The following is a 14,371-nucleotide window of genomic DNA, read 5'->3' as shown; positions in this document are numbered from 1 at the left end:
CTCTCATTTCTCCTGGCCAAGGCAGACCAAGGAGAGAGGATTCTTAACGGTTCATTCATTTGCAGCTCTATTTTCCGAAATTAGTGCTGTGTAGCAGGAAGTCCTGGCTTTCGCACCTGTCCCTTATAAAGCAGAGTGTTAGGTCATTCCACAGTGCTAGGGCAGGAAGGAGAAAGCAAGCTCCAGCTCCTCTGGGCAGCTTGGATGTTGGGAAATTTACTGCCCACATCAAAGAGAGATGACAGGGATGTCCCCGTAAGCTTGAGGGGACCCACAGCTGACCCCCTCCCCCTCAAAAACAAAGCAGCTGATACCCAAATTTCTGCACAGGGTCATGTAATAGAAGGGACTTTTATTATATTTTTAAGATAATTCATACAGCCATTGATTATACAGAGCCACTTCTCAGTACTTTTTTCTTTCCACTTAAGAAATTGGAATATGCCATGATGAGGAGGAGAATACCAAAACAAGATTGCTGGCTCATCACCTAGGGTACAAATACACACTTAATTGCTTGACACTTTATTGAACGCAAAGCAAGATTAAGCATCTTTGCCCTCGTTGTACACAGCTGAAGCAGGAGCCCAGGGAAGACTGCACAGCTTTCCTTGGCAGGGAAGATGTGAGCCCCTGTAGTCCCGTCTTGTTGTGGGAAGACTAACCCATGTTCTGTCGGTTGCCGTAGCCACGAGGATGGGTGTCCTTCCAGTCATCCCACTCCCGAGCTCTGTGGAGCATTTGCTCATCATCCTCGTCCTCCTTTTGTTCCTGATCTTCCTGTTGCTGGGTACCTCTTCTGAGCTCTGCCACAGTGGAAAAATGAGAAAGCAAGGGTGAGAAATGGAAGGACTGTCAGGGGCCTCAGCTCCATTCTGAACAGAGCTGTGAAAAAGGAGAACAAGGAAGACAGGTAGCTACCTACCCCGGGGGCCCGAAGAGTCATGGAGAATACTTACATTGTTTAATACCTGATGTGTTAAATAATAGTTAAGAAACAATGCTCTGAGTGATTTTCACAAGAAGGCAAGAACATAAAAGTTGAATTCGCAGAATGAATTCTATTTGGGGAAAGATTTCCCCCTAAAAAGGCCAAATACCAACTCTTGTATGTGCGTGTACACACACACACCAAAAACACCAACTGCCCAACAGAACCTACATCAGGCCAAAAAGGCTCAAGTAAAGAAATATTTAATGATTTGTGGTATGTCAGAGAGGAGGGACTGCAGGTGACTTTTCTCCTCCATCCAGTTCCTTTATTAGTTATTCACTTCTGTGTGTGTGTGTCAAACTGTAAATCACAGGGCAGTTGAACCTACCAGAAAAGAATATCTGTGCTATTTGACACTGGTTTAGAACAGGGTCTGAAGTCCAAATGGCACTTGTTATGCCATGTACACCCAAAAGAAATTAAAACAACTGCTACATCCCTCTTCTGCATTAATTTTGTATTTCCCTTTGCGAGGTAAAGGAGCATTTTCCTGGCTACCCTGAATGTATCTTTTTACAGTATTCTTTCTACGTGATCTTTTTGTACATTTAAGGATATTTTGATTACATTAAATAAGACTGCTGATTTTGCTACTTTTTTAAGGGGTCTTCAAGTACATAAAAACCATACATTAGAGGTAGAGGAAAAGTGTTCCTTGATTTTGCATCTGCCCTCTCACACCCAAGCTGTAAACAGTTGACATATTTTGTCTTAAAAGACTTGGTTCAATATATGCTTATTTGTTTTAAAACCTGCATCATCAAACTCTCTCTTTAGATTGAAAATGCTGTTGAATATGACACTTTTGAGGAGAGTGTGCTCACAACGTGGACAGGATACGTAGGCCAAGCATGCTAAGCCTACCATAAATTTTCTAATTTTACACCTAAAACAAGGAGATGAGGTCACTAAAAAATAAAAATACATATGTAAGACTTAATGTACTCTTGCTTTGTCAAGCTGTTTGCTGTACTTTCTGAGATAATGTTACGCTAACTCTAAAAAGTGATGTAATCTGGTAGCAATGCATTAGTTCAAATAAAGGCATTTACATAAAAAAAATCTCATTACTATGATAAAGAAAAATGAAATGCACAGGATCTGAGCTCTTCCAACAGCTTACTAACCTTTTTTTTAAAACATTTATGGTAAAATAAAAGATACTGGGAATCACACAAAAATATATGTAAGTTTTTATGAGGAGGCTAGATGTCTGTAGTCTCCATTTGGGCCAAGAAATAGAGCTTCTGTACCTATACCAAAAGCTTCTCCAAACATTTTCCAAATCAGAACTCCTCCCTTCCCCTCCCAAAAGGCAACCATTATGCCAACTTTTATAGTAGTAACTTCCTGAAGTTTATTGTAGGTTTATGACCCAAGTGCACATCCCTAGATGCCAGAGATGTCCATTTATACCTTTTTTTACTTGATGATTTTTAATAGAGTTGTGAAGCCATCACCAATGAAAAACAATTTCCATTACCCCAAAGACACATCCTTGTGCCCACATACTGCTGATTCCCATTCCTTCCATCCCCCTAGCCCCTGGCTGCCAGCAAGCTACCTTCTGTCTCTCAAAGATGTGCCAGTTCTGGAAATTTCCTATTAATGGCATCAAACAATATATGGTCTTTGGGTCTGACTTCTTTCACTTAGCATAAAGTTTTTATTTTTATTTATTTTTTTAAAAAGATTTTATTGAGAGAGAGAGAGAGAGAGTCAGAGACACAAGCAGGGGGAGAAACAGGCTCCATGCAGGAAGCCAGATGTGGGACTCGATCCCGGGTCTCTGGGATCATGCCCCGGACCGAAGGTGGCGCTAAACTGCTGAGCCACCAGGGCTGCCCAGGATTTTATTTATTCATGAGACACAGAAGGCAGAGGGAGCCCGATGTGGGACGTGATCTTGGAACTCCAGGATCATGCCCTGAGCTGAAGGCAGGCACTCAACTGCTGAGACACTCAGGTGTCCCTAGCATAATGTTTTTAAGGCTAGTCTTCCTCATTTAAAAATATTTTAGTATCGGGATCCCTGGGTGGCGCAGCGGTTTGGTGCCTGCCTTTGGCCCAGGGCGCGATCCTGGAGACCTGGGATCGAATCCCACATCAGGCTCCCGGTGCATGGAGCCTGCTTCTCCCTCTGCCTGTGTCTCTGCCTCTCTCTCTCTCTGTGTGACTATCATAAATAAATAAAAATTAAAAAAAAATATTTTAGTATCTTCTTAACCTACAGGCTTCAATTCCATCCCTTTCTTCCAAGTTCTCTATTGAAGGAATTAGAGCATTTGACATGTAGAGTTTCCCCAAATCTGGATCTTGCTGACTGCATAGTCATGCTGCTGTTTCAATAGGATCTTCTGTATTTCTGCAGACTGGCAAGTGGATACAGAGGCCTGATCTGACTCAGGGCTGATCCCTTTGGCATGACTCTAGCTGGTGCTGTGCTCCCTCGTCAGGTGTATGAGTAACATCTGTGTCCCAGGTGTTGTTAGCAGCTTTTAATGCTTGATGGCTGGATTCACGGATTTTCTGGGGGTTTCAAAATGTTGATACTCCTAATTTTAAGATTTATTTTTTATTGACTAGAATGCTTTTCTAAAGAGAAGCTTCCCCTCAACCACTCCTATGTAGTTACCCAGGGGGAAAAAATACAAGATCAATGCTTGATTCTTTTACTTTATTTACCACTTACTAAGGTAATTAATGGGTTCCTTGTTCTCTGAAACTGAACAATTTTTGTTTTTAAATAGGACTTATGGATTTAAATGTATCTGATGAGTTTTAACCAACCACAAGGATTTCTAAAAAAATATGTAAATAAGCTTTTACATTTTAGAATAGTTTTAAATTTATAGAAAAATTGAATAGTATGAATTTCCCTTCTATCTGTACCCAGTTTCACCTATTGTGAGCATCTTCTACTACTTTTTCCTTGAGATTTTACCTAACGTCCTTTTTGGCTCCAGGATCCCATCCAGAATGCCACATTATATCTGGTGCCCTGTCTCCTTATCTCTTTAGTCTCCTCTTGGCTGTGACAATTTCTCAGATATTCCTTGTTTTTGAGGACCTGGGCAGTTTGGGTGAGTACTGATCGGGTATTTTTATAGAATATCCCTCAATTTAGGGTTGCCTGATGTTCTCTCAAAATTAGACCAGGGTTATGGGTTTTGGAAGAGTTATCACAAAGGCTGAAGTGCCCTTCTCATAACATCCAATTGAGGCAACATACCGTCAACATCACTTCTCAATATTGATGTTAACCTAGATCATCTAAGATAGTGTTTTTAAGGTTCCCAATGGTGATGTTACTCCCCCTGCCCCCTTCCACTTCCATACTGTTGTCTTTAGAAGTCACTGAACAGCTCACACTTGAAGTGCTCACACTTGAACAGCTCACACATTAGGAGTTATGCTCCAAGTCCTTGAGTCAAGAGTATAGTCACAAATTATTGAGAAATTTTTCTGTAGAGGAGCTTTGTCTCTCCTCGTCCATGTATTTATTTGATCATTTATCTCTTTCACTATAGACCCATGGATGTTTGATTTTTTTGTATTGTAATCCAATACTGTTATTTTCCTTTTGAAATTCTTCCAGTTTTGGCCAGCAAGAATTCTTTCAGCTGGCCTGTGTCTCATTAACATACTTAAACTGTGGGGTTTTTTTTAAAGGTTTAATTTATTGATTCATGAGACACACACAGACACAGGCAGAGAGAGAAGCAGGCTCCCTGCGGGGAGCTCGATGAGGGACTTGATCCCAGGGTCCCGGGATTACTCCCTGAGCAGAAGGCAGACGCTCAACCACTGAGCCACCCAGGCATCCTTTATAAGATTATTTATTGAGTGCTTCTTTATTTTCTAGTACAAAAGATGCTTTAGGCTCATCTTGTATACTCTCTGCCCCAGCCTAAAAGCAGCCATTTCCCTAAGCGGCCTTTTTTGTTTTTCTTTTTTTGGGGGGGAATGATATTAGAAACCCAGATGTAGCCTCTGGCTGTGCTCATTGCTATTGCCTATTACCCTTTTTTAAAGCCACAATGTCTCTGGCCAGTGGAGACATTTTCAAATTAGCTTCTGAGTCTTATTGATATGACCCTAGTTAGCTTTGAAAACGTCTTCCCTGTCTCTGTAACAAGATGTTCCTAGTTCATCTTGTCCATTTCCTGCCCCAGACTTGGAATTAGCTATTTCTTTAAGGCATCCTGGTTTCTTTTAATGGGAATGGTCTTTCAAGACCACAAGCTGTGTGTGCGTTTACTTTTCAATAAAATTTCTCTAAATAAATAAATAAATAAACAAATAAATAAATAAGTAAATAAAATTTCTCTTGAGTTCCTATTCAGCACTACAGGTTTATTTCTAACTTAAACGTTTTTGAAATTACATCTGTATTTTTCCACACTAAAAGTCTTACTTCTCAAAGACAGAGGATAGGATTAGAGTAATAATTACGTATATTATCTCACATTACACACAGCCTTGGAATAACACTAACAATTCCACCAATATAATGACTGAGATCAGTTTTTTTCCCTTACATACGCTTTCCCCAATTTGCCATTTTCAAAAATAGTTGTACTGTATCTCCAGTATCTGAGCACCAAGGCATATAAACATTACATACTCTGCTCTCTCCCTTTTTATCCCACTTAGTTTTAGTTCTACAAGTGACTATAGTGCTCACCACCAGTTGATGTCCTTCTCATCATTTTGGTTGTCTGAAGCTCATTCTCTAGCAAATTCCTTAGGAGGGGATCGTGGGAACAATATTTCCTGAGCTCCTGTATGTTGATAAATGTCTGTACCCTTTATACTTAACAGCTCGTTTTACCGGATAGAATATTCTTGGCTCACATTCCTCTTCATTGGAGTTCTTGGCTCTGGTCCTCTCACCCACTTTTATTTGAATCTTCTCTTACCTTCTTCTTTATGGTCCCTGTTCTACTCAATTTCAATTCCATTCTCAGCATATTCTCCTCAGTGTGGGACCCTGTCCTGGAAGCAAGATCTGGTGGGTCCTTTTCAAGAGTTCTTTAAAGATTAGACTTATCCATCTCTTTCAGACTCTGACCACAAGGTTCCCTGAACTCAGTTTTTGTTGGAGGGCAAAACCCCTCCCATTTCAACTGCTGTCCTTAAATTGGTACTGCCACACTTTTAAGGGAATACCTGTTTGCTGTTTTGGAATTCTGCTGTTTGTCAGTTCTCTCAGATGATCTGTCAACACTTTCTGCTTTCTCCTACACAGATGCCAATCACTTGTTGATCTTGTGTTTATGAGTGACTTGCTCTTATTTGTTTTTATTTTGAAGTTCAGGGGGATACGCGGTCACCTAGTTTGTTGAAAAATGTTGCCCAGATTTTTTTCTTTTGTGTTATTACTGAAACATACATGTAAACGTATACATAAATGTGGCACAGCTCAATGAATTTCCACATCTGAACACATCCATGTAATCAGCACTCAAATCAGATGCAAAACACTAACTCCAAAGAAGTCCCCTTCAAGTCCAATTCCATTCATGATCCCCCACTAAAGGTGATCCCCCACTAAAGGTGAACACTATACTGGCCTTTTTAAAAAAAATTATTTATTTATTCATGAAAGACACAGAGTGAGAGGCAGAGGGAGAAGCAGGCCCCATGCAGGGAGCCTGATATAGGACTCGATCCTCAGACTCAGGGATCATGCCCTGAGCCAAAGGCAGATGCTCAACCGCTGAGCCACAAAGGCGTCCCACTATACCAGCATATACAAGTTTCACCTGTTTGGGCACTTCCTATGAATGAAATCGTATAGTGCATGTTCTGTTGTGTCTGGCTTTTCTCACTCATAATTAGGTTTGCAAAATTCTATCTTTGCCACTGATAGCTCAAAAACTAGAGGTAGTTCAACCTTACTGCTAAATAGTATTTTATTCTGTGAACACACCAAAACTACTTTATCTATTCTATCCTACATAGGCATCTGAGTAGCGTCCAGCTTGGGTTATTACAGATAATGCTGCTTTGGACATTCTTGTATAAACCTTCTGTGGACAAATGGTCTCATTACTCTTAGGTATAAACCTAGGAATGAAACTACCAGGTCAGGAGGGTACCTCCTGCACATATGTGCAACTTTTGTGCATCACCACCACCACCATCCCAGGATTCTCTACATCTTTATTGCTTCCTTTATTCAATTTACTTTGGGTTTATTTTGTTTCCCCCAACTTCTTAAAATAGAATCTTAGGTAATTAATTTTACCTTTCTCGTCTTCCTAATATAAGTATTGAATATTATACATATAAGTATTGGAAATTATACATTTCCCTCTCAGCACGGCTTTAGTTGTATGCCACAAATTTTAATATATTTTGTCATTCAGTTAAAAATATTTTCTCATTTTGTGATTTCTTTTTTGACCCATGAGTTACTTATAAGCATGCTGTTTAATTTAAAAATATTTGAAGACTTCCTAGGTATGTTGTTGATTGCTAATTTAATTCCATTGTGGCCAGAAAACATATTTAGCATGATTTCAATCTTGCAAACTTATTGAGACTTACTTGATGGCTCAGAATATCATCTCTCTTGGTGAATGTGCCATGTGCATTTGAAAAAAGGTATAATTTCCGGTTGTTGGATACACTGTTCTATAACTGTAAGAGGTTAAGGTGGCCGCTAGCTAGTATTGTCCAGATAATCCATACCCTTGCTGATTTTCTGTCTAGTAATGCTTTCTTAGTGAAAGAGAAGTATCAAACTTTCCAACTGTGCTTGTAGATTTGTCTGTTTCTTCATTTAAGTCCGTCAGTTTTTAATTCATGTAATTTAAAGCTTGTTATTAGATACAGACATGTTTATCACTGCTAAGTCTTCCAGATAAACTGCTCCTTTTGTTGGTATGAAATGCCCTTGTTTATATTCAGTAACACCTTCTGTCTTGAAGTCTACTTTATCTGATGTTACTATAGCTACTACAGCTTTCTTATGCTTACTGTCAGCATGGTATATCCTTTTCCATCTTTTTACTTTCAACCAATCTGTGCTTTTATATTTAAAATGCATCTCTTGTAGACAGCATACAGCTGAGTCTGAAATCAATCTCTGATTTCTAATTTGAAGGTTTATTCCTCTTACATTTAGGATAATTACCGTTATGATTGGAATAGGATCTACCATTTTGCTATTGGTTTTCTGTTCACTTTATCTGTTTTTTTTTTTTTTTTTTTTTTTTGCCTCATCATTCTTGGTTGCTTTCTTCTTATTTTCACTATTGACTATAGCTTTGTCTCTTTGCATTAGTTTTAAAAATAGACTATTTTTTCAAATGGTTTTAGGTTCACAGTAAAACTGAATGGAAATTACGCAGTGCTGCCATACACTCCCTGCCCCCCACAGATGCATAGCTTCCCCCACTATCAACATCTTGTACCAGAGTAGTACATTTCTTACAATCAACAAACTGACACATCAGTATTGTCCAAAGTCCAGTTTACAACAGGGTTCTTGGTATTGTACATTCTATGGGTTTGGAAAAATGTACATAATGACATGTATCCACTATTATGCTCTCATACAGAAGAGTTTCATTGCCCTAAAAATCCTCCGTGCTCCACCTATTTGCCCCTTCTCCAACCTCTGGCAATCATTGATCTGTTTATGGTCTCTCCAGTCTTGTGGTTTCCAGAAAGTCCTATAGTTGTAATCATGGAGCATGTACCCTTCCCGGACCAGCTTCTTTCACTTAGTAATATGTATTTAAGGCTTTCCTGTGTCTTTTTGTGGCTTGATAGCCCCCCCCCCCCTTTTTAATAAAAACAATGAATACTATACTATGGTCTGGATGTACCATGCTTTATCCATTCAACCTACTGAGGACATCTTGGTTGCTTCCAAGTTTTGGCAATTATGAATAAAGCTACCATAACCACTTGTGTGCAGGTTTTTGTACACTCAGTTTTCAGCTTATTTGGGTAAATGTCAAGGAGCAGGACTGATGGATCTTATGGTAAGAGTATGTTTAGCTTTGTAAGAAACTGTCTTCCAGTGTGGCTGTACCACCTGGCATCCCGATCAGCAGGGAGTGTGAGTCCCTGCTGCTCAATATATGTGCCAGCATCTGGTATTGTCGGTGTTGGATTCCAGCCATTCTTATATGACATATGATGTTGGGCTTCTTTCCCATATGCTTATTTGCCCTCTATATATCTTCTTTGGTGAGGTGTCCATTCAGGTCTTCTGCCTATCTTTCAATTGAGGGGTACTTGTTTCCTTAAATTGAGTTTTAAGAATTCTTTGTATGTTTTGGGTAAGAGTCATTTATCAGATGTGTTCTTTGCAAATATTTTCTGCTAGCCTGTGGCTTGTCTTCTCATTCTCTTGATACATTTTTAAAAGATTTTATTTATTTATATAATTTGTTTTGGTGAGGGAGAGTGAGTTGGGGGGGGGAAGGAGAGAGGGGAGAGTAGGGGAGGGAGGGGGGAGGGGGAGAGAGAGGGGGGGGGGAGAGAGAGAGAGAGAGAGAGAGAGAGAGAGAGAGAGTGCATCCCCAGCAGACTTCAAGATGAGTGTGAGCCCAATGCAGGCCTTGATCTAATGACCTGGAAATCATGACCTGAGCTGAAATCAAGAGTTGGATGCTCAACCGAGCCACCCAGGTGCCCCTTGATGCATTATTTTTTAAGTGGTTGCTCTAGGTAATACAATATTCCCTCCTAACTTTCCAGTCTACTTAGAATTAATTTTGAACCATGTGGGAGGCAGCCTCAAAGATGGACCCCAACTATCTCAGCCTCCTGGTATTCATGCTTTTACAGAGTCCCCCCTCCCACACAACATGACCAATAGAATATGGCAGAAGTCATGGTATGTCATTTCCAATGTTAGGTTCTAAAAGATAACCAAGGCTTCTATGCTGATCATTCTCACTCCAATCATTCACTTGGGTGAAAGGAAGCTCCTAGCTGTGTGCAGTCCCATGGAGAGACCCACAAGGAGAGGCCTCCTGTCAATAGCCACATGAATGAGCCAATGAGCTGGAAGCAGATCCTCCAGCTTTCAGAAGACTGCTGCCCCTACTCAGAATCACCCAGTTAAGTTGATCCTGGATTCCTTGCCCCCAGAAAATATGTGAGACAATAAATGTTTATTATTTTAAGTTGCTAAATTTTGGAGTAATTTGTTACAAAGCAATAGATATTATGCACTACTTTATATAAAACAAAATAATCTCACAAAAATGGTTCCATCTAGTCTGTCTTTTTTGCTATAGCTATCATGTATTACATCTACATATATTGTAATCTCCACTGGACGATATTATAATTTTTGCCTTAAGAAGCCTTATGTAGTTTTGAAAAGGTGGGAGGGAGATAGTCTTTTGTATTTACCCATGTAATCACCATTTCTGCTGCTCCTCATTTCTGGATTATCCAGGTTTCCATCTGGCATTGTTCCCTTCGGCCTAAAGAACTTCCTTCAGAATTCTCATAATGCCAGTTTCAGGGTGAAGACTTCCTTCTGCTTTATCTAAAATGTCCTCATTATGACTTTGTTTTTATGGGTATTTCCACTGGGTATAAAATTCTGGGGTGACAGGTCTTCCCCACCCCCAACACTTATTTAGGTGTTCGTTCCACTGTCTCTGGCTCCCACTGTTTCTAATGGTAAGTCAGAACAACTCATACCATTGTTTTTCTAAATGTAATGTGTACTTTATTCCTAGATGCTTTTAAGATTTTCTCTTTTCCTTTGGTTTTCAACAGTCTGACTATGATGTGCCTATATGTGGTTTTCCTTCTATTTAACTTGCTTGGGGCTTGATTAGATTTCTGAAGCTGTATATTTGTGTTTCACTGATTTAGGGAACATTTCAGCCATAGTTTCTTCAATTTTTTTTTTCTGGCCCCTTCTCTCTCCCCTTTTCTACTAGTATTTTAATTGTGCATACATACGATAGACCTTTTTACCTTGTTCCACAGGTCACAGAGGCTCTGTTTACTTTTTTCCAATTGTTTTTGTTTCTCAGGCTAATTTGTACTCATCTATCTTCGAGTTAAATGATACCTTCTTCTGTCACTGCCAATTTGCAGTTAACCTCATCTAATGGTTTCCAAACTTGAGATACTGTATTTTTCAGTTTCAGAATTTTTTGTGTATAGTTCCTACTTTGCTATTTTTCCCTTTTTTCTTCTTTTGTGCATGAAAATAGAATCTTTTAGTTATTACCCACCAATAAGAGAAAGTGAGGTTCACAGTTTTAATTCTTGACTCAAAGTGAATGAGGAGGCAAATTTACATCCAACAGATACGACTAATGGGCCAACTTTTTCAAGTTCAGACTATCTTGAAAGCCTGCAACATACCAGATATTGCTGTATTCTCTAGTGACAGAATGCCAGCAATGGCTAACACTACTACATAGAACTTGTGAAGTGTTTTTAATAGGAGGTATTGTCTAACTGTTGCTAAAAATTAAGAGGTTTATAAACATGTTACATGTCCAGAAACAAGGTACTTGAAAGTCTACCCACAATGATTTAAGAATGTGTATGTTGTAATCTCAGAAAGGGTCAATAGTTCATATGGACTAAAATAATACTTGCCTCTGGGTAGCAGGTATGTTTATAAATATAAAATTATATTAGACATTACCTGCTGAGATTTATTATTTTTTCATTCATAACAAGCATATTTTCCCCTCTGCTCTTGAGCATGCAAATAAGTTGCTTTAAAGTCCTTCTCTGTGAATTTCAACATATGTGTCATCTGGGATTGGTCTCCATTGACTGCTTTTCCTCTTGAGTATAAGTCACATTTTCCTATTTTTCTTTCCCCCATATATAGAGTAGTTAGGATGAAATCCTAGACTTTGTGAATGTTATGTTGCAGACATTCTGAATTGTTTCATTCCTCTATAGTGTACTGATGTTTATTTTTTTAAGGTTTGTTTATTTATTCATGAGAAACACAGAGAGAGGCAGAGACATAGGCAGAGGGAGAAGCAGGATCCCTATAGGGAGCCCAATGCTGGACTTGATCCCAACACCTTGGGATGAGGGCCTGAGCCAAAGTCAGATGCTCAACCACTGAGCCACCCAGGCATCCCTGAGTTTTCATTTTAGCAGGTAATTCATTTGTCTAGAACCAAAATTCCAAATTCTCTTTCCTCTGCATTGGGCAGCAGCTGAATCCTCCATTCGGCTATTTTAGCCCTATCTAGGACACTTCGAGTCTATCTCAGGCATACATAGCTTAGATGTCAGCCTGAGATTTAGGGAAGGTGTATATAGAGAATGAAGGCTCCTCCTCTGTGGTTTTTCCTTTTATGGGACACCGTCTCATTTTTCAGTTGCCAAAGTCACCCCAAACTCATTTCTCAATCAGTAACAGCGTACATTTCTATCCAAGTGTCACCTACCCCCACATCACCACAATTGCAGACTGCCAATGGGGGAGAAACCCTTTCAAATGACCACTCCTCTCTGTGCTACAGTGGAAATAGCCCTGGAATTGGGAATTTTAAGACCTTAATTCAACTCCTAGCGTGGCCACTTTCTATCTATGTAGACTTTGTGTAAGTCAGTTCTCAGACACCATTTCCTCATCCTAATATGGGGATAAGAATGTTTGCTTCATAGGGTTGTTAAGAGGATCAAATGAAATAATACACAAGATAAGGAAACAGAGGCTCAGGGGGGACTAGATGATGTCCTACCTATTAATTGGTTACCTCAGGTCTGTCCATGCTTTTTTTTTAACATAGGAGGCCACCCTCCTATTGCTTCCATCTTTATAATGGCCACCCTCTCCACCTTTCCCTTCCAAAGATGCCTCCAAGTATGTACCATGATCTAATTACCAAGTTGGGCACCAGGAATACAGTTAAATCAAAGTCCCTGCCCTTGAGAAATTCCAACCATTCCCTTCTTTAAGTGTTGACTACCCTCCAGTCTGTGTCTGTTCTTGGTCATTCTCTAGTTCGTTTGTTCATTCATTCATTCATGAGAGACACAGAGAGAGGCAGAGACATAGACAGAGGGAGAAGCAGGTTCCTCACAGGGAGCCTGATGAGGGTGGGACTCAATCCCCGAACTGGGATCATGCCCTGAGCCAAAGGCAGATGCTCAACCACTAAGCGACCCAGGTGTTCCCTCTCTAGTTCCTTTGGATAGCTGTTTTATTATCTTCAGTTTATAATTGTTATCAGTAGGAGGGACTGGCCTGATACAACCTACTCTGCCATTACCAGAAGTGGAACTGCTGTCCATGGATTTTTGCTTTTGCTATCTAGCTGCTGAGTCTGTTTTTAATGCCACATCTGAAAGGATTCCAAAATCATGCAGCTGCTGCATCCCCATCCTCCCAGAATCATCTGCTATTTATCTTAAAAATAAATGAAAAAAAAAAAACAAACAAACAAACCACTGCCTAGAATCTTTGTCCAGATTTCTGCTCCAAAGGGGCAAGAATACTTGGTCTGAATTTAATTGCTAGGGAGTAAGGAACCAATAGTATAATTACTTTCCTTCTACCCCTTCATACCTGGTGTTGTCTTGGCTACACCCTGATCTGGTAATAGTCCATATTTCTGATGCTGATCGTACCAGTCATTCACCGTCATAGATGCCAGACTTGGATAACCTGCTCCAAATACTCTGCAAGAATCACATTACATTTAGAAAACTAAACATTAATAGCACTATTAAAAAGCCTCTTTTCTTTATTTTTAATTTTTTTAGCCTCTTTTCTTTAGTGACAAAACCTGTGTCTGTTTCATCCTTGTTCCCTTGTCCAGCTATCTTCTGAGTTTTGTAAACTCCTGTGAGGATACGTAAAAAGAGGCATCCAGGAAGGTACATTAAAGTCAAGAGCTTTCATGAGAAAATAAATAGCTCAGGATCATTGCCCAGAAAGCAATCCCAGAGGCCAATGTCCCACACAAAGCAGTGATGACAATGCGGAAGGGGTATTTATAGTTAGTGGGTCTAAAAGGTACAGAGGAAGGAGGCTTTCCTGCCACCCAACAGAAAAGCATCTCAAGAGCTCAGAATTAAATCCTAAACAGGCAAATCTGTCCTTTTGAGAATTGTAGCTGAAGGCAGTAATGAGAAACAATTGAAGTATGTAATTCTCCATTAGATTTCCTTCCTCTATGATTTATTTTTGTTGGTTTTCTTTTGAGCCTATTTTTAGGCTTTAGTTTGTGAGGGAAATGTCTGATGAAGACATATAAAAAAAAGACAAATGTATAAAGTATTAAAAAAAAAATACCCTCTTGATGAAAGAAAAACCACCACAGGTGAGGGTATGGCCTTTTTACAATGCCCATTGTCTGTTACTCATGCACTGTAACTGAGCCATAAAAGCAGGGGACCTACAAA

General features: G+C 39.6%; 1 protein-coding gene across 1 annotated transcript in view; it reads right to left on the bottom strand.

Annotated features, from left to right (window-relative positions):
- Positions 1 to 319: 319 nt before the first annotated feature.
- IGBP1 (immunoglobulin binding protein 1) overlaps positions 320 to 14,371 on the bottom strand; it is a 28,072-nt gene continuing 14,020 nt past the window's right edge. Inside the window, exons 5-6 of the mRNA XM_025982851.2 lie at positions 13,533 to 13,645; positions 320 to 806 (exon numbers count right to left, since the gene is read on the bottom strand). Coding sequence (XP_025838636.1) covers positions 661 to 806; positions 13,533 to 13,645 — 259 coding nt within the window. The 3' untranslated portion in view covers positions 320 to 660. The remainder of the gene's footprint in view (positions 807 to 13,532; positions 13,646 to 14,371) is intronic.

The sequence above is a fragment of the Vulpes vulpes genome, chromosome X (assembly GCF_048418805.1).
Source record: "Vulpes vulpes isolate BD-2025 chromosome X, VulVul3, whole genome shotgun sequence".
NCBI lineage: Eukaryota > Metazoa > Chordata > Mammalia > Carnivora > Canidae > Vulpes > Vulpes vulpes.
Note: the sequence above shows the minus strand (reverse complement) of the source record. Positions and strands in the feature narration are given on the sequence as shown.